A 25,303-nucleotide genomic window follows, 5' to 3' on the forward strand; every position below is an offset into this window, starting at 1 on the left:
GGTGGAGGCACCACTAAGCTAAATCCCCAGCTGAGATGCCATTTTAGAGCCATTTTAATTGGCAAAATTAAGAAGTCTGACTTTATCAACTGTTACAGAAGATGGAGATCAGAAGACTCTCATGTTGCTGGCGGAAGTGTAATCTGGTACAGCTTCAGGCAGCACTCTGGCGCACCCTTGTAACAAAGCCAGATGTGCACCTACTCTGCAACCAGAAATTCAGTACCTCAGTGTACCTCAGTGATGGCGAACCTTTTGAAGACGAGTGCCCAAGCTGCAAGCCAAAAGCCACTTATTTATCACAAGGTGCCAGCACTGCAATTAAACACAAATACTGAGGTTTTTGTTGTTGCTGTCGTTGTTTTGGTACCAGGGATTGAACTCGGGTCCTTGCACTTGCACAGCAGGTGGCAAAACCACTGAGCTAAATCCCTGGCCCATACTGAGGTTTTAATTTAGAAAAACAACACACATGGCACGGGTTCACCACCACTGGTATATGCCAGGCTCTCGTCCATGCACACCACCAGGAGACATGAACCAGGAAAATGTCAAGAGCAGCTCCCTCAAGACAGCCAGAGGCCGCCAGAAGAGTTCAGCTCATTGTGGTGTAGTCACCCGGGGAGCATTATTCAGCAGCAAAAATGAGTGAACTACACAGCCAGCAACTGGGATGAACCACTGCAGCATGGAGCAGAGCGAAAAAACAAATCAAGCCCCAGAAAAGCACATACGAAGTTCAAAAACAAACTGAACAAGGGCCAGGAATTTAGCTCAGTGGTTCTGCAAGGTCCCAAGTTCGATCCCCAGTACCAAAAAAAAAAACAAAAAAAAAAACTGAACAAGATATTCCTTGGATATGTATTATTCTTTTTTATTTTGGTACCGGGGATCAAACTTGGGACCTTGCACTTGCAAGGCAGGCAGCAGAACCACTGAGCTAAATCCCCGCCCCAGATATGTATTATTCTTGATGAAAATTTTAAAAATAAAAACAAGAACTCACAAAAGAATGGAAAACAAAAACTAGATCAGAATGACCTTAAGCAGAAGGACAAGATGGGAATAGCACTTAGGGATAAAATGTCTACGAGTCTGGTTCCTATTATTACTAAATTTTTTTAAAAAGTGTTAAGTGAATAAATAAAAGATTACCAGTGCTGTAGCAGAGATGACTGTGTGTCCTAAGGCAAGGATTATGATTAATCTAAACGTGCACACCCAAGGAACTTTACAATAAAAGAAGGGAAACCCCTGATGTCCAGCCTGCCTGATCCGATGCTGGTGAACAGAGGGCTTCGAGGGCGCCTCACGTGCAAAGGCCCCAGTGGAGCCAGGAATTGTAGTGCTCCAGGCTGCAGTCAGGAGGCTTTTCAGTGTGGGATTTCTGGCAACTGCCCATGGAGACCGCAGAAGGAAGGATCTGCCATCTCAAGGATGGCAGTAATAGGCTGTGTTTTTTTCCTCACCGGAAGGCTTAACACTGAATTCTTTTTCTTAAACGTGGCCCCATAAAAGCTGACTCCCCCTGGTAATCCACTCACATAACCACTTTCTAAGGTACGCTGGCCTCCCCCTTCCTTGCCTGCTTCCCTCCCCGCAGAAACATGTGTGTGTGATCCTCGTGACACAGTCTGCACACGTGCGAGCATAAGCACTCATTCCCCCCCTCACTTACTACTTTTTATTTTAAAATAGTTTCAAGCTTACAGATGACTGTGAAACTAGTGCAAAGATTTATTTCTCCCCAAACTGTTGGAGAGTAATTTGCCACAATGTGTATAAAATGACAAGTTATTTGTCACAGTACTATTTGCAAGAGCAGAAGATTAGGAACACACACCCACCCCGTGTCTCCAGTTCCGCGCAGCCTCAAGATTCATCACTGCTGCCGGCCTCCAGATGCCACCCTCCCTCTGCAGGGGCTCTGCCGCCCATGCTGCTCTCCATGGGACGCCTGCTCACCCCTCCTTGGGCTCTGACACCTGCACTGGGCCACTGCAGCCCCTTCCCCGGGCCCCCTCACCACTGCGCCCATCCTGCCCAAGCCTGCCTAGTGGCTCTTGGAACACATTACCACGGAGGGAAGGAAGGTGCAAAGGAAAAAGAAGAAAAAGGAAAGAAACGAGAACCTCTTGGTTCTTCCTACACTAGCACCAACACACTCCATTTACTGTCCTGCTTCTTGGCTTTTTCATACAGTATATGTCAGTGAGATAGCTCCATATTAAGGAGCTTCCTCAGCCCTCCCCATGGCATCACAATATTCCACAATCTTTTCTATGGCACACTCTAAATAGTTTGGGGATGAACTGTAACTATTTAACCAGTCTCCTACTGAGGGATATCTATATTTTGAGAATTTTTTGCTATTGGAAGTAATAATGGAACGTACAAATATGGGAACTGTATGACAAATACATTGTAATTTTGTTCACATATTAGTACATATACCTGTGAGATAAAGCCCTGGAAGTGGGTCAAAGCATATGTAACTCTGTAATTTTTTTTTTTTTGATACAAGGCCTTGTTATGTAGTTCAGGCTACCCTTGAACTTGAGGCTATCCTCCTGCCTCAGCCTCCTGAGTGCTGGGATCACATATGTGCATTAGCACACCCGGAATAACTCTGTAAGTTTTTTTTTTTTTGGTACCGGGGATCAAACTCAGGTCCTCGTGCTTGCGCAGCAGGCAGCGAAACCACTGAGCTAAATCCCCAGCCCATAATTCTGTAATTTTGATGATACTGGCAAAAGCCCTTTACAGCAATGCACAGTATAAGAAACTTTTGACTTGTCCTGTGGATAACATGTAATTAAGAATTTCTAGGTGTGGGTGGATCATAAAACCAAACAAAATAAAACAAAACTAGAACCCACCCCACCCCCAAAAGAGTGGCAGCTCCTTACTTGTTGCCTCTGAGTACAAGGTCTCGTCATCGACACTTCGAACATTACAGGAAACAAAAAATTTCCTTCCTTCAACTTTATCAAGTTGGCTCTTTATCACAACAACAGAACAAAGGGGAATAGGTCTGCAGAAGAGGGAAAAAAATACCGGTTTTGATAAAATGATATAATACTGCCAGGCGATCAAGTGCACGACAAGCGTGGGCCCTGTGAGGCTCAGCGTCAGCCAGCAGTGATGGCCTCAGACAGCGTCCCCTGCCCTCACCAAGTCTCCCGCCTCTCGCCCCACGCAGCACCCCTGCCCTCACCAGGCTGCGGGACAGGCGATTCCTGCTCTGTGGTGGCAAGGACTTCCCCTTCAGAGACGCAGAGCAAAGTCTGAGGCGAGCGGAAATCCCGTCAGGAAGGGAAAGCAGGGCCTTGCGATGGTCCCTCCATCTGCTGCTCCCATTCTTCTGTCATAACCTAAATTTCTCACCAATTCCTTTAGACAACAGTCACTAGAAAGACCCCTAAGGACAAGCTGCCGGTAACAGCTCACTGTTCAAGCCCATGCTGTCCAGAAGAACTTCCTGTGATGACATAAACGTTCCCTGTCCGAGCTGTTCCAACATGCGACCCCATGGAGCTACTGAGCACTTAAAATGTAGCTAGTATGAATAGGAAACTGAATCTTTAAATTTACATAATTTTGGTCAATTTGTATTTACACAGCTACATGTGACTAGAGGCTACAGTCACTTTTGGGACTCCTGGAGGTTTAGGAGCACAGTGGGAAAGGTATCACTTTAAAGGTGAGATTTCAGCTGGTGGAGACATAAGACAAGGCATGGAAATGTGTTTTCTGCTTCTACTGGACCACCACGCGGGGCAAAGGAACTACTCCAGGTAGAAAGGAAGTTTTCACTTTAATTATCCCCCTGCTGAGATTTAAAAACTTGAGGTTATTATGAATAACTTCACATCAATAAATTTCAAAACTTGGAGGTAATGGAAAATATTTTTTAAATGTCATTAAAACTACAGTAAAGGATTAGAAAGCCTGAGAAGCTGAATGCCACTGGGTCCTAATAGGACAGAAAAGCCATACTCACAAAGGAGCCCCTCCCTGAACCACCTCCCGGGGTAAGTCCCTCACTGCCCAGGGTAACATGGGACTGTATGTGAACAAGAACATCTCCGGGCTTAAGTTGGCAAACTGCTGAAGGCTGGCTCGCGTCAGTCCCTGAGACTGAGATACCGCCTTCACTTCCGTAAGACTCTGTCTGTGTTGCCTATATGCTACCAGTTTATTCGCTCTGTTCCTTCTTTCATCCTCTTGCCTACTGGGGCTATTCTCCTTCTGTCTCTTAAGTACACCCTTTAGAAGTTCCCTGAGTATTGTCCTATCATTCTGCACACTCTGCAGTTTTGCTTAATGAAAAATCCTCTACTTTGCCTTGAACTTCAGTTTTGCTGAGGCCATGACTTTAGCTTCACGTGTTTCTCTCAGCACTCTGAAGATACTTCATTCTGCAGTTGTTACTTGGAGGTTTATTGCTAGTGTAATGGTGCCCTCTCTTGTCTTTGATGGACTGCTTCTAAGATCCCTCTATTTGTAATAGTCTGTATTTTTCTATATCTTCCCGCACAGTTTTATATCTATGTATCCTGCTTGCTATTTGTTATGCTTTCTGTACCTGTGGGTTCATGATTTTCTTTAGTTCTAGAATACGCTCACCCAGTATATCTTCAAATTCTGGGTCTCTTCCATCCTCTCTGTTCTGTTCTTCTAGGACTCGGATTAAAGAATATTATAATACTGATGTCCTCAAACACAATTGTAATGATAAATTCTTTCAGGCTTACGTTTATTTGACAGTTGTGTAACTGTATTGTGACAGGTGTGCTAAACACAATACAATCTAGACACTGCTCACCTGTGGACTGCACCTGTAGACAAGCACCTTCTACTTGATAAGAATATATCGTATATTTATATATATCATGGAATATTTTACAATTGGGTAAGGGTAACCTGTTTTAAGTTATTTTACAGTAAAATAGGAATTTAAATGTATTCTTTCAGAGTTAATAAATGCTTTATTTGTTGTTGATTTTAAATTTTCCTTGTAAAATTTTGTAATTCTGATCTGGTAACATTCTGCAGAAATATGACTTACAAAAAAGTACTACACGATATGTTAAGATGGTAGGTTACCACCTGTAGTACATATGAAATAAGACAGACTCCTAATACTAACTCTGACCATGATTAATAAGCAGCAGCTGTTCTCCAGTCATACTTTATATTTCAAAGTGCCTGATCTCCAGGTAGGATTATAATAACTAAAGCTTTCTATTCCCACTTCAAGACTGGTGCAAATGACCTTCTAGGAGTTTAGAGACCAAAGCTAAAGAAGGTAACTGCGTGAAGAGAACAGCCAACATTTTGGCCCCGACCCTCCAAAGTCAGGCAGGACCCAGGGCATGAGGGACCCCTCTGAAGGATCTGCAACTCCAGGGAGTCATCCAGCCTCCCAAGCAGGGTGATGCTGGACTCAGGGGACAGGAGTCAATCAGCGTGCAATCTGCAAAGGGCAGGTCAGTAGAGAGGAAATGTCCCCTGTGTTTCCAAGGGGAGCCGGACGGCCAAGCAAAGCTCACGATCCATCCTGCCATATGACAACTGGTAGAGGAAAAACTAGGGGGCTAAGAGGCTCCTCGCATGGCCCCAGAAGTAACTATGAAGAGACGTGTGTGTGTGTGTGTGTGTGTGTGTGTGTGTGTGGAGAGAGTAATTTTGATTAATACAGTCTTACTTTTACTTGGTCTTGAAAACTCAGCAGGCAAATATAACCCAAAAGGATACATAGAGAGAGAATATTAATGTTAATGTTAATATTAAAAAGCTAGGCTAGATATAAAAAAAGGCTCCAGAAACTGCACCAGGCCCTGCTGACAGTCTCCAGCTGTACCTGTAACTTACAGTCGTAAAAAGTTCTGATTTCCAGTCACACTAGCTATTCCAAAACTGTGTGCCTCAGCCTCTCTCGATATATCCCCATTATGGTATACTCATCTACTTTTAAGTACTCCTCAGGTAAAGATTTATATTCTTGTATAGGTGTGGCTATAAAATAAGAATGGAAATATAAATAGTCTAGCTACTAAGCTTTGTTACCTTTTTGATATAACTTTATATTGTCTAGAGTCAATCACTACAAAGGGTCTTAAGGTCTACAAAAGAGGCCAGATATGGTTCATTCTTTTTCTTTTGAGAGACAGGGTCTCGCTATGTAGTTCAGGCTGGCCTGGAACTCTCACTAGGTAGCCCTGGCTGGCCTCAAACTGGCAGCGGTCCCCTGTGCCTCACCTTCCCAAGTGCTTGGATTACAAGCATGTGCCACCATGCCCGGGCCAGATACACTTCTTAAGCCCTGTAGTAAAAAATGTACACCCCAGGGCCAATCCTCCTTCCATTGTTCTAACCTTTCTGAAACTTTTTTTTTTTTTTTTTGAGACAGGGTCTCACTATATAGTTCATAGTTCAGGCTGACCTTGAACTCACTATGTAACCTAGGCTGGCCTCAAACTCGCAGTGATCCTCCTGCCTCAGCCTCCCGAGGGCTGCAATCACAGGTGGGCACCACCACACCCGGCCCCACTCGAACCTCTTTTAAGGTTCATAAACATGGACTATATCTCATACATGAAATTTAATCAGAGTGAATGCTGGGACAAAAGCCCCTGAGACGACTCAGACCCTTGTCAATCATTCCTGTCAATCTTACCTAGAGACCCAGTAAGAAGCACTGGGTTGGGGTGCACTTCCTTTAAAATCCCAACGCCTGATTAATTTGTGTGCTGTGCCTTTTACTTTCCTGTCCTCCCGGCACCACTTTCCTGTTTCTGCCTGCTCTGAGCAGATCTTTCAGCGATCTTCAACAAATGCAGCTGCCTTTCTTTTACTACTGGATGCACATTTGCAATTCTATACTCATCCTACACAAGAGCCTAGACTCTGTCGGATCCATCCCACCATATATGTTTGTTTTAAATATCTAATATGCAGAGAATAATTCCTATTTTGGGGCCAGGGATTTAGCTCAGTGGTGCCACTGCCTGCCTCGCAAGCGCAAGGTCCTGAGTTCAATCTCCGGTACCAAAAAAAAAATTCTGATAGAATAATTCCTGTTTTCTACCCACAAGATTTACCCCTTGCTATCCCACCATGCAAGGAGCAGTGAAACCCTTCTATATAGACTGCCCACACAGTGGGGTAGTTATAACAGGAAAACAGGAAGGTTAATTCTATAGCTTTTGAGCTTCTAAATAGATTCAGAGAAAAGATTTTGGGCTTCAACAGCACAGCTTTGTCAGAGTAATTTCTTCAGATCTACATTTCTGTTCACTTTCAATTGTGTATAAATAGTGCTTTAACCTAGTCACTGCTGTTTGTGCTTTAAAATAATTTCTACACTTTAATTTATAAAAGATTTATTAGGTTCCATGGCAAATCTGCCTAATAATTTTTATAGCTTCTTACTGCTTTTTATTTTTGTGATTTCATCTTTAAAAATCTCATACTTTGTTCTTTTCTATTGTGTATTTGATAAACATATCGTGATACCTTGTTGAGTCTTTGAGGGTCTAAATCTGTCATTTATTGTTTCTATTGATACTCTTGGTAGTTTACTGACTTTTGTACTTGGTACAAGATCTACTGGTCTTGAAGGAGGAGTGTGTTCAGTGCTTCTTGTCTGCCACGTTGCATGCAGAAGTCCAAACCACAGCTTCCCTCCTGATATGCCCTGAATGGGTTACAGGCATGGTGAGATAGCAGACCTTTCAGCAGGCTGGCCACCACTAGTTATGAGCGGCTCTGTCTCCTTTAATATGCTAGGGACAAGGAAATAAGTGTGACATTTGGATCAGAGGGCTGGAAATTATTTTATATGGCTAAGGAATAAATAAGAAGGTAGATTAAATGATGCTCAATTAACACTATAAGTTGAATTTTAATTCCCTGACTTTTTTTTTTTCAATTCTGGGGATTGAACTCAAGGCGTTCACACTGAGCTAAGTTTCTCAGGCTGGGCTCAAACTTGCCATCCTCCTGCCTCAGCCTCCCAGAGTGCTGGGACTACAGGCGGGCACCACCACACCTGGCTCCAAATTATTTTTACAAAATTTAATTCAAGGATGTTCCCTCTAGTATCCTGAAGAACTATCAAGTGATCAGATTAAATTTTATCATTATTATGAATCTAAACAACCTTACACAAAAGGATAGGGCTTGATAAATATACACTTCTAAACTGTTTATATCATCCACTGCTTTACCCTGACCTCTCATTGTCACTTGACAGAGAGAATGAAGGCTGTGCAATGCGATGAGAGCACCAGAGCTGGAGTCGTGAGATGTGAGCTCTGACCCTGCCTCACTGCACTCACCATCCACAGGATTCCATGTAAATTATGTATATTTTCTAACCATCAGGAACAAAACAACAGCAATGCAATTCATTTATGTGGATGGCTTCTTGGAAGGGATGACTAAGTACAGAGTCACAGGTAGCATATATTCAAGACAAACACCTGAACTAAACTGCAATCAAAATAATTTAATTCAGTTTGCTTTGAAATGAACCTTTTAATTTTTTTTTTTTTTGGATACTAGAGAGTGAACCCCAGAAGCACTGAACTACATTTCCAGTCCTTTTTATTTTTTCATTTTTTGGTACTGGGGATCGAACTCTGGTCCTTGTGGTTGCAGGGCAGGCAGCAGAACCACTGAGCTGAATCCCCGGCCCCCTGTTTGTTTTTTTTGAGACAGGGTCTCACTAAACTGCCCAGGCTGGCCTAGTACTTTTGATGCTCCTACCTCAGCCTCGCATGTAGCTGAGGTTAGAGGTGTGTGCCACCATGCCCTCCCTGCCTAAAAGGTTTTTTTGAGGGAGTATGTTGTACTTCATTCAACTTTATGTGAATGTGGAAAAATATTTTTTAAAACATGGAAAAATATTAAAAACAATATATTCTTATCATGTTGTATAGTATTTTCTTTTTACTGCGAAAATCTTTTCTTGTTGATATAGTACTGAAAGTTTAAACAAAGTAATTAGGAAAGAAAAATACATAAAAGGTATCCAAACTTGAAAGGGGTAAAATTATCTGTTTGCAGATGGCATGATGATGTAGAAAATGCTGAAGATTACACATAAAAACTCCTAGAATAAAGAGATTTGGTAAAGTATCAGGATACAAAATTAATTGTTTAATTGGTACCAGGGATTGAACTCAGGACCTTGTGCTTGCAAGGCAGGCGGCAGAACCACTGAGCTTAATCCCCGGCCCAGAAACAGTATGTTCTGAAAGGTAAAGAAAGCAACTGACAGAATGGGAGAGAGTATTTGTAAGACTATATATCAGATAAGGGGTTGATTTCCAGAATATATAAGGATTCCCGTGACTCAGTAGCAAAATAGCCTAATTGTAAAAATGGGCTAAAGACCCAAATAAACATTTTCTAAAACAAGACATACAAATAGCCAACAATGTATGAAAAGATGCTTAATGTTACTAATCATTAGGAACAAGAAAATACAAATAGCACAAGGACCCGAGTTCAATCCCCGGTACAAAAAAAGAAAGTACAAATACAAAACTGAAATATCACCTCACTTATCAGGATGGCTATTACAAAATTAGAACAAAAAAGACAGGGTTTGCGGGGTTGGGATGTGAAAGAGAACACGCTCAGCATGTGTGAGGCTCTTGGTTTAATCCCCAGCACCCACACCTGTGGGCCAGGAGGTGGAGGAACTGGAACCCTTACACTCTGTGTGTGAGAATGTAAAATGTTGGACCCAGTATGGAGAGCAGTAGAAGCAGTCCTCAAAAAATTAAAAATAGGATTACTACATGATCCAGCAGTCCCACCTCTGGATATTTATACAAATCAAGATCTTGACAAGAAATTAGGACCCCAACGTTCACTATGCTATTCATTATAGTTAAGATATAATAAAGAAAATGTGTACATACCTATAAGAGAATATTCATCCTTAAAAACAAAGGAAATCTAGGGCCGGGGATGTAGCTCAGTGGCACCACACCTACCCCAAAAGCACAAGGTCCTGAGTTCAATCCCCGGTACCAAAAAAAAGGAAATCTTGCAATATGAGACAATATGGGTGAAATTTGAAGACACTTAGCTAAGTGAAATAAGCCAGTCACAGCAGGACAAATACTTATATAAGGTATCATCAAAAATAGTCAAACTCAGGGGTCGAGTACAGAGCTCAGTGGTACAGTGTGTACTGAGCATGTGAGAGATCCTGGGTTCAATCCCTGGCAACCACTTGGTGGCCCCCAAAAAGTCAAACTAGCTGGGGATGGTGCCACACACTTACAATTCCAGCATATTAGGAGGCTGAGGCAGAGGATCACAAGTTTAAGCCCAGCCTGTGCAATTTAGCGACTTAATAAGATCCTGACTCAAAATAAAATATATACAAAAAGGCCTGGGGATGTAGCTCAGAGTGAAGGTCCAAGGCTCAATCCCCAGAACCACGCACACACACACAAATCAAAGCCAAGAGTCTGGGCCGGGGACTTAGCTCAGTGGTTCCGCCGCCTGCCTCACAAGCGCAAGGACCCGAGAGTTCAATCCCCGGTACCCAAAAAAAACAAAAAAAAAACACAAAGAGTCCGAGAGCAGAATGGTGATTATAAGGAGGGGTAGAAATTGCTAATCAATAAGAATAAAGTTTCAATTAGGCAAGATAATTAAGTGCTAGAGATCTGCTGAACCACATTGTGCCTGCTGTCAATATTGTACTGTATACCTCAATTTTTTTAAGATCTCATAGTAGGGCTGGATGGTTCTTGCAGTCATTCTGGATGGTGAAAAAATGAAAGGCACATGCATCTCTGGGAACCATGGAGTTGCCATGCCAGCTCAGGATACCTTTTTCTAGATTTATTTCACATAATACGGTTCTATTCTGTTTAAGTAATTTTAATTTGAAGTTATATTATCATTGGCAGCCGAGGAGGAAGAAGTTAAAATAGTTGGCCTGCAATTCTGTGTTTGTGTACACAGGCCCACTGGATGGATGGCTGTTTTTGTAAATAAAGTTTCACTGGAACACAGCTGTACTTGTTCATGTATTGTCTATTTCTGCTTTTGTGCTACAATGTCAAAGTTGACTATTTGTGTCAAAGACCATCTAGCTCACAAAGCATGTTCACAGAAAAAGTCTGCTGATCCCTGAAATCAACTAATATTTTCTAAGAGAAAGAACCCTTTTCTATGGATTGACCTTGGTAGGATATCCCTAAGGATTACTGATAGGCAATCAACCCATAATCTATAAAGCATGGCCCTCAAGATGCTACTATGGGGCACAGAAGAGTTCTCCAAGGTCAGAAGCCACAAAACCTCACCTGGAGTCTCACGTATTGAACTTTCCGTTTGTAAGTTCTGTTCTGCGGTATTGCCCTTTATTCCCGGGCAGGTATCCACACTTCTTTTTATGGTAAAGGTACAGCTGTGTGACTGAAGATGTTGAGGTTTGTTTCTGTTGGACTCCAAACTCTGTGTGAAGTTAGGTAAAATTTCTATATTTTGTTATATAGTAGATGTTGGTGCTTCACCCAGATCTTTTTTTCATTTTACAAAAATTACGTGCCCTAGCCGAGGGTGGTGGCACACGCCTGTAATCTCAGCACTCTGAAAGGCTGAGGCAGGAGGAATGCAAGTTTGAGCACAGTCTGGGCAACATACTTAGTGAGATCCTGTCTCAAAACATAAAAAGGGGCTGGGAATGTAGCTCAGTGTGAAGGCCCTGGTTCAATTCCCAGTACCTCACCCCCAATAAAAATTCCCTAGAGCCTGCTTTGCTCACACACAGAGACCTTAGGATCCTGTGCCTGAGAACTCATGGTCCCCAGGTAGTCCTTGTCCTGGCCACCACGTGTGGGTGTATGAAGACTCTAGCTCCCTCATCTGAGACAGGGACAGTGCTGAGGAGCGCATTTCACTGTGGAGTTCGTCTGTACGATCAGGCTGCAGCTACCCTCTGCAGGATTTGGGGAGCTTGGCAAGAGCTCAGCCTTGGGTGGCTTCCTCACCTGCACTGACTGTCCTGCTTCTCCCTGTCCCTGTTCCTTCCCCCTGCGAGTACTTCCCTAGTAAGCACTGGCACACAAAGCTTTGTCTCAGGATCTGCTGCTGGGGAATCTGACTTGTGACACCTAAGGAGAGGTACGGAATTATTACAAATTTACCTTTTATAATTGATGTTGAGATTGGCAGTCATGACAGCTCCTCCGGCTCTAAACGCACATGTACCAGTGGTAACATCAATGATGGATGCAATGGCGCCACCATGAGTGAACCTAGTTACAACACAGAAAGAGAAATGCTTTCAGAAGGGCCAGGAAACAGGGAGCCTCGTGAGAGAGAGGGAAACGATCCAAGCATTTCCACACATTCACTTAGGAGAGGCTCTCATAGTCCGTGTTCAGGATACTGAATGTCAGTCAAATCAGTGTTACTGTGTTTATATCACAGTAGTGTGGTCTTAAGCACTTATAATAAAATCATAACTAGGGCCGGGGATTTAGCTCAGTCGTTTCGTTGCCTGCTGTGCAAGCGCAAGGACCCGAGTTCAATCCCGGGTACCAAAATAAATAAATAAATAAATAAAAATAAAATCATAACTTAATCAGATCACAGCTGGCAAAAAGCTCAATTATAATCTAGAAAATTTCTATTTTTACTAAACAAACTATATACATTCACTGTTAAAAAATTTAGGATATTCAGGGCTGGGGATCTACCTCAGTGGTTCTGCCACCTGCCTCACAAGCGCAAGGTCCCAATTTGATCCCCAGTACCAAAAAAACAAAAATTTAGGATATGCAGATAAGTAGAAGAAAAAATTAAGGCCCATAACACTACCATCCAGTCAGGGCTAAGCCGCTGTTTACACGTTAATCATAGTCCCCGAAGTTATACTTGATTGCCCTGTGTCCTACAATAATATATTAAAATGTTAATTAATAAACAATAGAGAGAATACGTATTTTAATGATATACTATAAACATCTTTTAATGTCAATGACTATATATCTACATGACCATTTTAATGTCTTCTTTGCACCCCCAGATACATGAGGGGCTAGGAGATAAACCCTTTCATACCCACACCTCGAGAGCACCCTTACCCGGGTGTGCCCTGCAGGTGAGGACCTCCTTGAAAAAAGCAAACTACTCTTTTCTCAGCATCATTGCAGAACATCACATACTCAAAGCCCAGGCCGTCCTCAAAGCTTCTGGTGAAAAGTTGGGCCTGTGAAATTGGTTGTTTCTTCAGAAGCTTCGGGTCTGTAAAGAAACAAGTAGATGGGCACAGCTGGGTGAGAAACAGGAGACAAATGCCAGGAGAGAAGGGCTCGCACCCTGCCGGACTCGCGTGCCGACAGATCGGTGATTAATACGTCAACTGGGTGCGAACTGAAAGGAGTGGGAAGGTGTCAGGGACCGAATACAGAATCTCTGCCCTTGGGGAACTTCGGGTCTCATCGGGGGCGGACTACACACACTTGAAATGAAAACAAAGGACTTACCCACACACGGCAAGCAGAAAATACAGCCTGCGATTGCTGATGGAAAACTGGATAAAGTGGCAAAGTACAAACAGAAACTCTTCTTGGAGGAGTAAGCACGGTTCAAATGAAATTTAAAGAAAATGAATAATCTAACTGTAACTCTAGCAGACCTGAGTTTAACCTGTTAGTTATACTGAGTAAGAAATAGGGTCAAGTTCAAAATAATCGATAAGGCAAAACAGGAAGAAAAGGTCCAAAGGGGTAGGGATAGTGGGAGGGGCAGGAGAAAGGAAAGAAGGGAAAGGAAAAATGATGAGAAATGGAAAAAATGGAAATAAAGTCTCTGTAAATAGGGAAGGGTGGAGGGGGTGAAGGGAGGGCTAGGAATGGGGAAAAAATAAGAACCAAGATGCATCATGTAAAGGTACAGGTTCCCAATGAGAAATGTAAATGTGTTGTATACCTACAATGTACCAATAAAAGAATTTAACAAAAAAAAATAATATAAATAGAAACAGGGTCAAGTTCAATATTCAGTGTGATGAAGATGCTAAATCCCCCAATTAGGGTAGAGCCATCAGGATCATGAAATCAAATTAGTGGGTTGCAATCAGACTTTAAAAAGAAACAGAATATGCTGGGCATGGTGGTGCATGCCTGTAAACCCAGCACTCAGGAGGCTGAGGCAGGAGGAGTGCCATGAGTTTGAGGCCGGCCTGGGCTACATAGTGAGTTCAAGGACAGCCTGAACTACAGAGAGAAACCCTGTCTCAAAACAAAAACAAAAGCAAAAGCAAAAGCAAAAGACTACTTCACATATATTCTGGCTCTAAATCCCAGTGCAACTGTTTAGGTAGTTCTTCACTCAGTACTCTGTGAAGGGTAGATGTTCTGCGTTGAGTCAAAATATAGGCTGATTCGAAAGTGACTGATTTAATGAAATGGTGTGTTTGTTCTTTCATATCTATTTTAAAATTTAATCCTCTATATTCTTAGCTTTCTTTCATAGGTTGTCATGATTTGTCATGCATAAAATTACTTACATTGCTTTATTTCTACCTAATTACATGTAAAAACCTGGACAAGGACATGGGATGAGAAGGCCTGGAAGAAGTGAGGCTGGGGAAGGGTGTCTTCTCTGCAGGCCTTGAGTCTCCTGGACAGTCACCCTTTTAGCCTGCATGCCCAGCTGGCACAGATGTGTGCACAGGGTATGTGTCCAAGCAGGTGCCGAGGAAAGTCAGGACTCAGAGGGCCAGACAAAGAAACTTAAAGTCAGGGATTAGTACTATGGTGTGGCAGCAAGAACCCTGGCCTAGGAGTCAAGGCAGAGGAGAAACCTGGCCTACGGCAAAACCCACTTATTTATCGCAAAGTGCCAACACTACAATTAAACCTGAATGCTGAAGTTTCAGTTTAGAAAAAAACAACTCAGCATTAACATTTTTTGTCTTAAAAGAAAAACAAATAGCATGCATGCCATTGGTTCACCACCACTGGCCCAGGGAGATTAAAATTCTTAAGTCTGGCTCTAGCCTAGAACTAGCTATTTTGCTCCAGTTTATCCATTTATTTACAATGAAATAAATGCAAGATCTCTTCTAATGCTGACGTCAGAATGAGGCAGGTATATTCAGGATAAGACAAGCTTCTAAATTTTTACATAAGAGTTCAAAATTTCAGGCCAGGGATTTAGCTCAGTGGTTCCAGTGCCTGCCTCGCAAGCACAAGGTCCAAAGTTCGATTTCCCGGTACCAAAAGAAAAAACAAGAGTTCAACATTTCTAGTCTAGATTACCAAACCATGAGATCATCTCACCAAAATAAGAAAAATAAGGCTAGTAGAACAGGTCTGTTTGAAATACAGAGTCTCAGGCTCTACTCCTAACCCACTAAAGCACAATCAGCCTTGACCGAGACTCCCAGGGCTTCTCACTCACATAGCAGAGAATGACAATAGAGGTGGCAGAGGGGTAAAATCAGCTTTGCATAGTGTGTGTGTGTGTGTGTGTGTGTGTGTGTGAGTGTGTGTGTGTGCGTGTGTGTGTGTGTAGAGGGGCACCAGGGATTGAACCCAGGGTCTTCGCACTGAGCTACATCCCCAGTTTGTTTTTTAAATAGGGTCTCACTAATCCCTAAATTGCCCAGGCTGGGCTCTAACTGGTGATAATCCTGCCTCAGGCTCCCAGAGTGCTGAGATTACAGGTGTGCATCACTATGCCCAGCTCAGATCTGCATTTTGAGCCACTTGGACAGCGGGGAGTAAGGAGGGCTTTGAGGGTGAGAATAGAGGCAGGAGGGGTTACAGGATCACTGTAACACAACAAAATGAACAATGCCCACCGAATTCAGCACTTAAGTCAGCAGTACCTTCCATGAAGACATTTTAGTAGAGCCGATCAAGTAGAAGCCAGACTGCACTAAGGTAAGGACTTTCAATTCATTGTGTGATGTGGTAGTAGAATGGCATAAATATTACAAATCAATTACATTTTAAATCATTTATAAAATTTTAATTTAAAAAATTAGTAATTATTTTTGTAGGGCTGGAGATGGAATCTGGGGCTTTATGAGTGCTAGGCAAACATTCTACCATTGAGCTGCACCTCTAGCCCTAAAAAGTTAATTTTTAAGTAATTTCATAAATTTAATCATTTAATTTAATTAAAAATACAAATTAATTTTCCCTTCATTTATATACAGAATTCTTAGCTCTAAACTGAAAGGTCTGAAAAGAAACTTAAGAACTTTACTATTTTTTCTTGGTTAAAGTAGCTGTATGTCTGTTTCATGCATTCCTTCACTAGGAAAACAGAGGCATGTAAAGGTAAAGTTCCGTGCCCAAGGTCACGTGGCTTTACATTGTGGAACCAGAATATCAACTGAGAAATAACTATTTTACCATTAAATTAGGGAACCATTGGCTTTTGGATAGGCTCTTAGGCCATGAGACTGAATACAATTACCTAAGGAGAACAGAGAAGGATTACTAAACACTGAGACACGGAAGTATCCTAACACTGGGTGTATACTAGGTGTAGGTGGGTTGCTTTTGGGGTTTTAGAGCTGAAATATGCAGGGGAGGCCTGAGTGTTCTGAGCTGCTTAGGGTGATGGCGCCAGGTATTGTGACAAAGGCAAACTGAGACTGGTGATGACAGCCTCCATAGAGGGGTGATGCGGGTGCAGGCTCATGGGGATGAGACTGCCAGGGTGGGGCCATCTGATTCTTGACAGCAGGCTTTACATTCTCCCATAATCTGCAAAATCTATTGAGATTTCTGGCCCATAAAACTGGTGGCTACAGAAATCCTCGTACTATACTCTTTCTCAAGTAATAACTAGTACTTCAACTTGTTCTTAGTTTTCTATTTGATAATCAAATATTACTGATAGGAAAACAGCTGTGCCTACCAACATAAAGGGTTTGGAAATCTTGGACGGTCTCAGGAAGACTTCGTTTGTATGAAGGCAAACGTTTCCAGGAGCCCGCTTCACACTTCTTCATGAACTGGTCAAAGAGAAGTCGTAAGTCCTTGTGCCAGCTGAAGTTGGGGAGAGCATGGTCCCTGTCAGGAACGTTCTCAGAAGCAAATGACCTCTAAAAGAGAGAGAAGAAAAAGGAGAATAATAGGAGATGCGCCCTATTTGGGAACATATTCTCTCATTTTCTAAGACTATATTGCAGCATTTCTTCTTCCCATTTCAAAATTGAAGGGATGGGCCAGGGATTTAGCTCACTTGCTTTGCAAGCACAAGCCCCTGAGTTTGATCCCTGGTACAGGGCGGGGATGAAGGGATCACTTGGTCCAAACTCCTGAAGAGAAATGGGAGATTTGGAAAGGGTAAATGATTTGTCTGACATCACCCAGCTAGCATCTGACAAAGCCAAATTAAGCCCAGGTGAGCCGGAGACGAAGGACAGACATGGCCCCCATGTAACAGTGCCCCGGTAGACCCTGCACAGGAAGCTAGAGCACAAGGGAACGGCTTTCACTTCAGCTGGGTTTGTAAGACTTAAATACTGATTATCACACAGAAGCCAGCCAGCTGGAAGGAGTACTGAAGACACAGGGCACTTCGTGGAAAGCAGGGAGGCATGGTGCAGTCTAAAGGGCCTTATTACAACTGCATGAAGTAAGTAATGATTAGTTGTTTGGGTTTTTTTGGTAGCGGGGATTGAACCCAGGACCTTGCCCTTTCGAGGCGGGTGGCGGAACCCCTGAGCTACATCCCTGGCTCCAGTAAGTAGTGATTATTATCCCCATTTTACAGGAGATGAAATTAAGGCCTCAAAGAAAACTGCCACAGTGCAAGAGGATCGTGAGATACAGGCAAAGCCTCAAGAACAAGTGAACTGGTCTGAACTGTACCTGAAGTGCTCTCCGAGGCATTCCTGCTTTTACTTTGTAGTACTAGGGATGGAAGCCAGGACCTCACCTAGGCTACATCCCCAGCCTTTTTCATTTCTGAGACAGGAGCTTACTAAGTCGCCCAGACTGGCCTCAAACCTGTGACCCTACTGCCTCAGTTTCCCGAGTAGCTGGGATTACAAGGGATGCACCACCATGCCTGGCCACTAAGATTTGTGTTTTCTTTTTTTTTTGGTACCAGGGATCGAACTAGGGACCACTGAGGTAAATCCCTGGCCCTGACCACTAGATTTTAAACAAGTGAGTGACAGGACCGGATTGGCCACAGTGTAAAAGATAGCAGGAGTGACTGAGACTGGAATCGGAGGGCTCTGTTTGGAGGCTATTCAGCAACTCGATGTCAGCATGCAGTGGCATCTGGTGACTGTATTTAAGGAAAAGGGGAAACACCAGAGCAAATTCCAGGTTTTTGAGCTGTGAGTAGGATGAGTGACAGAGTGAATGACCAAGAAAAGGAACACAAGAGCAATAGAAGGGGCTGGGAAGAGCGCTCGGTGTCACAGTAACCAAAGCTTGTATCCATGATATTTTTCGGCAGCACTGAGCACTGCTGCTCCAGTACCCAGCCGACAACTGGAATACTGCAGGGGTGCTGGAGAGCTTAGAAGACAAAGTGTGACCTACAGAGGAGCAGAATCAAGCAAACACCCAGAGACCAGACAGGAAAATTGGTTCTTTTAACCACTGCAGAAATCTTGAGACAGTTAAGTCCCAGAAGCCATCGACTCTACCCCATCCCTTCCAGCATCATTACTTCATTTGATTTAATGTAGCTATGGCACCTGGATTGTACCTCTGGGCCTGACCAGGAAAGCTGCCCTTGATGTGATGAGAGAACCAGCCTCCTGCTGACTCCTGGGCTGGCTGCGAGTTCTGAAAAACAGTGGGAACCTGCCTCGGGAACTCTGTGCAGTCAAAAACAAGGGAGTCCTGACTGTGCTACCAGCTAGGAGGGAAACAGGGGCACGGGTGAGACCACTCTGCCTTTAGCCCAGGACTGGTGCTTTTCTGTGGTGTTTCTGATTGGGTTATCCCTTCGGAACCCAGCTCAGAAAATCTGGGAAAGAAAGAACAACAAAAACTCTACCTGTTATTTCTTTATTTTTGGGTTTTTTTTCTATCTACCTGTTATTTCTTTTTTTTTTTTTTTTGGTACCAGGGATTGAACTCGGGTCCTTGTGCTTGTGCAGCAGGTGGTGGAACCACTGAGCTAAATCCCAGCCCTACGCTGTTATTTCTTAACTCTTTTTTTTTAACTTAACTCTTAATGCACTGGACAGTAGGCTTTTGATGTATCCCTTCCAAGCCTTTTTCCCCCTATATTGCTCTCTTCAGCTTACTGGTCCCCAGTAAAGTGTACCCTTCTGACTGCTAAGGAGCTGTACTTTGCGTTTTTCTGGCATAGCTTTGGTAATGAGATTGTTTTATGATGCTGGGGATGAACTTAGGACTGCACGCACGCTAGGCAAGTGCTCCACCACTGAGCTACGTCTATGTTTTGCAGAGTCCATAATGGGATAATGGTAAAGTTCATTCAATAATCTGTGCATTTCTTTTCTTTTCTACACTGCTTATTCTCTCAGATGTGTCCATCTGGCTTTATTTTTTCATTGAAAATTGAACATATTTGGGGGATAAAAAGAGATAATTTGAGACATGTAAACAATGTATAATGATCAAATCAAGATAGTTAGCATTTCTTTATTTTTTTTTTATTTTTTTTTTTTTTTGTTACCGGGGATCAAACTCGGGTCCTTGCACTTGCACAGCAGGCAGCAGAACCACTGAGCTACATCCCTGGCTGCATTTCTGTCTCCTTCAACATTTGCCATTACTTGGTGTGGGAACCTTTAAACTCCTCTCTTCTGCTTTATAAAATGTGATCAATTTTTATACACTTGCTGGGCGTGGTGGATGAGTTCAAGGCCAGCCTGAACTACATAACCAGCCCTTTGTCTCAAAACAACACAACAAAACATAAAACCAATTGTTAGGGCCGGGGATTTAGCTCAGTGGTGCCACTCAGTGGTGCCGCCGCCAGCCTCCCAAGCAGAAGGTCCCGAGTTCGATCCCTGGTACCAACCTCACCCCCACCCCGCCCAAAACCAAATTGTTATAGGGCCGGGGAGGTAGCTTAGTGGTTCCGTCACCTGCCTCGAAAGTGCAAGGACCCGAGTTTGATCCCCAGGACAAAAAAAAAACAAACAACAAATTGTTGTCAACTATAGTCCCCCTACTGTGTTGGAAAACACTTAGTACTTATTCTTTGTACTGGTCATCCAGCTTCTCTCTCCTTTCCTCCTTCCCTTCCTACAAGTGATCACAACTCTACTCTATTTCAATGAAAATAAACCTTTTAGTTTCCACAGATGAGTGAGAACATTTAGAATGTTTTTCTGTGCCCACCTCCTCCAAGATTTTGAAGTGTAATTTTTCTTAATATACCTGTAATCTCAAAATTTCTCAGCAGAAAAAAATCCTTTAAATGAATGTACTATACTGTACTTAATCATTTTTATTGTCTCCAGCTGGATACACTGCTGCCTGCTGCAACCCTAGCACAACAGGCTAAGACAGGAAGATCTTGAGTTCAAGGCCAACTTGGGCTATATCCCAGGGAGACCCTGTCTCAAAAACAAACGAGTTTACAATCTTTTGCTGCTCTAAATGAAAATGTTGACTGAGACCTTATGAACATAGTATTTTCTCTCTTTTGGATTATTTCCAATACAAATCCAGTCCCAACCACGTAGCTTCTAAAGTTCCTGAGTTCTGGAAGTAACCTAGCAAACACAACTCATCACAGATTAATATGTGCTCATCAATAAATGGCAAGTGAGAGGCACAAGTACGTTCAGGCTTTAGAAGTATGAGTTTCAGCTCACCTAGTTCTCTTAACTAGGCAACTCCGGGATCGACCAGTTCCAGTGTCTTTTCCTGGAGCAGTGAAACACAGCTAATTGAAGACTTTCACAAATTAGAATCACTCCTTGGGCCCTGATTTGAATTAAAATCTTTTAAAGTCTGGATTTGGCTAAAGCAACACACTTTTTTGAGCTCTGGTTCAACGCCAGGGATAGGCAACCCAGAGAAGATGTAGGCCCTGCTATCAGGTGTCAGCAGCCATGAATGTGAAAAACCACACAACAAAAGTGGACTCAGACATAGGAGTGCTTTCAGGTAACACTGGAAGCTGATGCGTGATTCCTTACGGTTAAAGTTCCTGAAGGAGAACCTGAGAGGGGTGCTCTAAGAAGGGCACAGAGGATGAGACAACCATGATACACAGGGAAACTGCCAGGACTTCAGCCTTCATGGAAGTAAGGGGTGAAGGGAGGAGCAACAGCAGGATGTGGTTGGCAAAGCAGAAGCAGGGTCACACCACAGAAACTCTTCCGAGTCAATGGTTCAGAAGCCCAGTAGTTATGGGAGACAGTTTTAGATGACACAGGACAATGATGTATATATTTTTAAATATTAGGTACTAGGGCCAGGGATGTAGCTCAGTGGCACTGTGCCTGCCTCGCAAGCACAAGGTCATGAGTTCCATTCTCGGTACCAGAAAAAAAAAATTAGGAAATACTTACATTTGACATATATTTATGGCATAAAAGGGCATAAATATAGCACATCACACTTATGATTTCACAAATGTTATTACTTAAAATGAAGCTAATTTTTAAAAGGAAGTCTAGCCGGGGATTTAGCTCAGTGGTTCCGGTGCCTGCCTTGAAAGTGCAAGGTCCTGAGTTCCATCTCTGGTACCAAAAAAAAAAATAGTAAAAGGAAGTCTAAAGAATCATGAGGGTGTGGGCCGGGGATTTAGCTTAGTGGTTTCACTGCCTGCTGTGCAACCCCAAGGACCCGAGTTTGATTCCCGGTACCAAAAAAAAAAGAATCATGAGGGTGGTATTTGAACAAAACATTTTTTTCCCATTATGTGAGTAACACAGTTTTGGGGGGGTTTTGAGATAAGGTCTTGCTATGTAGTTCAGGCTGGCCTTGAACTCATGGTGACCTCCTGCCTCAGCCTCCCAAGTGCTGGCACCATAGACGTGCGTCATCATGCCTGACCACAAACAGGTTTTAGAAAGTTCCATCTGGTATAGCTGAAATGGGAAGAAGCAATGGTGGGGAAACCAGGTCAGCAACTGCTGAGATCCAGGTGAGACATGATCAGAATCTTAATGAGGTACAGAGTACTGAGAAGAAAGGTTTTAGGACATATTTACGACCCTGGAATCAAAGATGAGGGGATTTACTTACTGACTGTGGGGAGAAGCAAGCAGAGGAGTCTTGATTCCAGAGATGTGGCTTTGAAGATTCTGATGGTTTGCCAGGGATGTGGCTCAGTGGTTCCAGCGCCTGCTGCACAAGCACAAGGACCAGAGGTCGATCCCCCGTAACAAAAAAAAAGAAAAAAAAAGATTCTGGTGGTTAGAAGGAAACGGGTGTGTGTGTGTGTGTGTGTGTGTGTGTGTGGGTGGGTGGGTGTGTGGGTGTGTGTGTGGGTATGTGTGTGTGTGTGGGTGTGGATGTGGGTGTAGCAGTGGGTATGTGGAAGGAGCGAAAAAGAGTGGATCTACTAATTTTAGTGTGGGGTATACTGAGTTTGTTTGCCTACATGGCAAAGAAAAATAGTTTCAGTTCATGAAGGTGAGAGCTAATAGACACCTGAAATATGCAAGCCTGCAAATTCACACAGAGACAACATCTGAGGAGGAAATGTTAGGGACAATCACTGCCCTTGGTTATCCTAAATAGAAGAAAGGTCATGCTTGATCTTTGGTTATACATTTATAAAAGTGGGCCTTATAAGAAAAGTTATGACCTTTTTTATGTCTCCTTTTAAGATTAAATTACTAAGCAGAAAGAAGCATGACTTATAAAGACTGTAAGTACTAATACTTAAATACTCTCAGCACAGATTATAAGGCACCAACATATAATTAAAGAAATTAATTCACCTTTATTGAGATCTACACAAGACATTTTCTTTGTTGAAGGGCAAGATGGTACATGATTAATCACCAACCTATACTAATTCTTTAGCAGAAAGCTCCAATAGCTTAAGATGCTATACATACACATTTTAATTTTGCAAAATTTGACCCTGTTGCCTAAACTAGACTGTAAGCTCCTTTACAGAAAGGGCTGTTTCTTAATCTATATATGAGGTGGGATTGACAAGTACCGTGAATATTTAAATTTAAAAAAAAAGACTGCCATAAATCCTCCTCAAAATATTCCCCTTTCAAATTCTCCCCTCACTCTGAACACACTTATCATATTGTTCTTGCCACTTTCTAAAGCAGTTCTGAAGTCCTCTTTCATGTCTTTAGTTGCATAGTTGTGGCTGTCTCCGTGACCTGAACTGATTCAAAACATTTACCTTTCATCTTTAGTCATTTTGACTTTGAGGAAAAGCCAGAAGTTGATGGTGCAAGATCCAGTGAATAAGGTGGATGAGGACACACTGTAATGTTTTTACAAGCCCACCTTTCTATTGGATGGCATTTGACAGCAGCAGTCACCTCATTTTTGATCTCACCTCCTAAAGACACTTATGAAACAAGGCTTCCGGAAATGCTATAGAAAATGGTAGCAAGGGGCAGTATTTTTAGGGGGATTAATGGCAATGTGTCTTCTACTGTAGTACTTTTTTAAAAATTAAAACTTTCATTATATATTTTGATCATCCCTTGCATATCATAGTGGCCAGTAATGACTGGAGTATTCTTGAAGCTTAATCAACATTAATTGCAGACACCAATGATGCAATGAGAGTTGATATTTATTTAACACTATGTTTCAGGCATTGTGTTAAACACCTTCCTTGTGTAATCTCATTATCCTGTAACAATCTTTAGAGGAGGGGAAACTGATTTAGAATGGGCATAAGGATCATCTTCTACCTGTGCCCTGGTTGGTTTGCATTCTCAGAAATAAGATGAGTGAGAGCCTATCAGGATTAAACCACCCGAAGGGATGGACAACGCTCCTCTTGTGAGGTAACGGTTGGATCCTACAGCCTACGATCAGGGGTCACTTCTACCATGAAACTTCAGGGTGACCTTGCTTAACTTTTCCTTATTAATATCAGTAATAGCGCCTGTCCGTTCCCTAATAACCAATCAAGCATCCCGCACTGCTTCAAAACTGAATCACACACCCGTAATGCCAGTACTCTAGGAGGCTGAGACAGGGGGATCGCAAGTTAGAGCCCAGCCTGGGCAATTTCGTGAGACCATCTCAAAATAAAAGGCTGGGAACACAGCTTAGCGCGAAGATCTTGGGTTCAATCCTCAATAACCTTCCCGTCCGTCCCCGCAGGGTCCCAGGGTTTGAATCGCTGCTGGCCCGCCCGTCACCAGGCTCGTCTCCCGGGGTCGCCCCCCCCCCCACGGCCGCCGCCCGGACTCACCCTCGCGCTGCCCCGTGGGGCCCCGAGCGCGCGAAAGCGCGCTGCGCAGCTCCTCAACATGACTCCGAGTGGCGGCGGACGAGAGCGGCACCCGAGCTCGCGGCCGGGAAAGCGGACGCCTTCCCCCACAGGCTGGCCCAAGGGGCGGGGCGAGGCCTGGCGGGACCACGCCCCCGGTGGGAGGCCGTGGCTGTCCCTCCGACTTCCGGCTTGGGCCTTTGAGTTCCGGGGGCACTTTCCGCCCCAGCCTCTCGCGGGGAGGCTTCAGCCGTGGGGGCGCGCCCAGCTTCCGCCCCCGGAAGCTACCCTGAGGCTTCGCGCCGGCCTGCGCTGGAGGGCTCGGGTCACCTCTCTCGACTGTCACCTCCGAATTAGTGCTGTTTCTCCAACATCTGGGTCTCTTCTGTATTTGATTGAATTGGCTGGTTTTTCTCCTTATCATGCGTTGCTTTTCCTCTTTGCATCTCTTATCATCTTTGGCGAGGAATTGGATGTCAGATATTGTGAATTTTACCATATTGGGTGCTGGATAGTTTTGTACTCTTGTAAATGTTTTTGAGCTTTGTTCTGGGATGTAGTTAAATCCCTTGGAGCAGTTTGATCCTTCTGTGTGTTACTTTTAAGATTTGTTGAGAAAGACAGAGCAGTGACTAATCTACAGCAGGTTTACACAACCTTACCACTTCGGCATTGTGGGCCAGATAATTCTTTGTGGTGGGTTAGGGACTGACTTGTACACTGTAAGACGTTTAGTAGTGACCCTGGCCATCTCACTAAGGATAGTAGCACCTCCCCCCTAGTCCTGACGATCAGAAATATCTTCAGACTTCACTAAATGTCTCCTCAGAGAGGGAAGCAAAACTTCCCCTGGTTGACAACCACTGGCGTTGAGCTAGTTATTTCCACTACTGAGGAGGGGCCTTTTCAAATGCTCGTC

At 43.4% G+C, this 25,303-nt stretch overlaps 1 protein-coding gene across 11 annotated transcripts in view; it reads right to left on the reverse strand.

Annotated features, from left to right (window-relative positions):
• Them4 (thioesterase superfamily member 4) overlaps window positions 1-24,525 on the reverse strand; it is a 31,487-nt gene extending 6,962 nt beyond the window's left edge. Inside the window, exons 1-7 of one of the 11 annotated variants that reach the window (XR_015448227.1) lie at window positions 24,367-24,523; window positions 22,209-22,310; window positions 16,924-17,110; window positions 13,128-13,287; window positions 12,186-12,296; window positions 3,218-3,481; window positions 2,910-3,034 (exon numbers count right to left, since the gene is read on the reverse strand). Coding sequence is in view for 8 of the 11 variants with exons in the window: in XM_087203547.1 (XP_087059673.1) it covers window positions 2,910-3,034; window positions 12,186-12,296; window positions 13,128-13,287; window positions 16,924-17,110; window positions 22,209-22,310; window positions 24,367-24,426 (745 nt within the window). In the remaining 3 variants the exon portion in view is untranslated. The other 10 variants (XR_015448225.1, XR_015448226.1, XM_087203548.1 and 7 more) reach the window with 10 other exon arrangements.
• Window positions 24,526-25,303: the final 778 nt, after the last annotated feature.

The sequence above is a fragment of the Heterocephalus glaber genome, unplaced genomic scaffold (assembly GCF_053883595.1).
Source record: "Heterocephalus glaber isolate CG9 unplaced genomic scaffold, H.glaber_assembly_v1.0 deba00001795, whole genome shotgun sequence".
In the NCBI taxonomy this organism is placed as follows: domain Eukaryota; kingdom Metazoa; phylum Chordata; class Mammalia; order Rodentia; family Bathyergidae; genus Heterocephalus; species Heterocephalus glaber.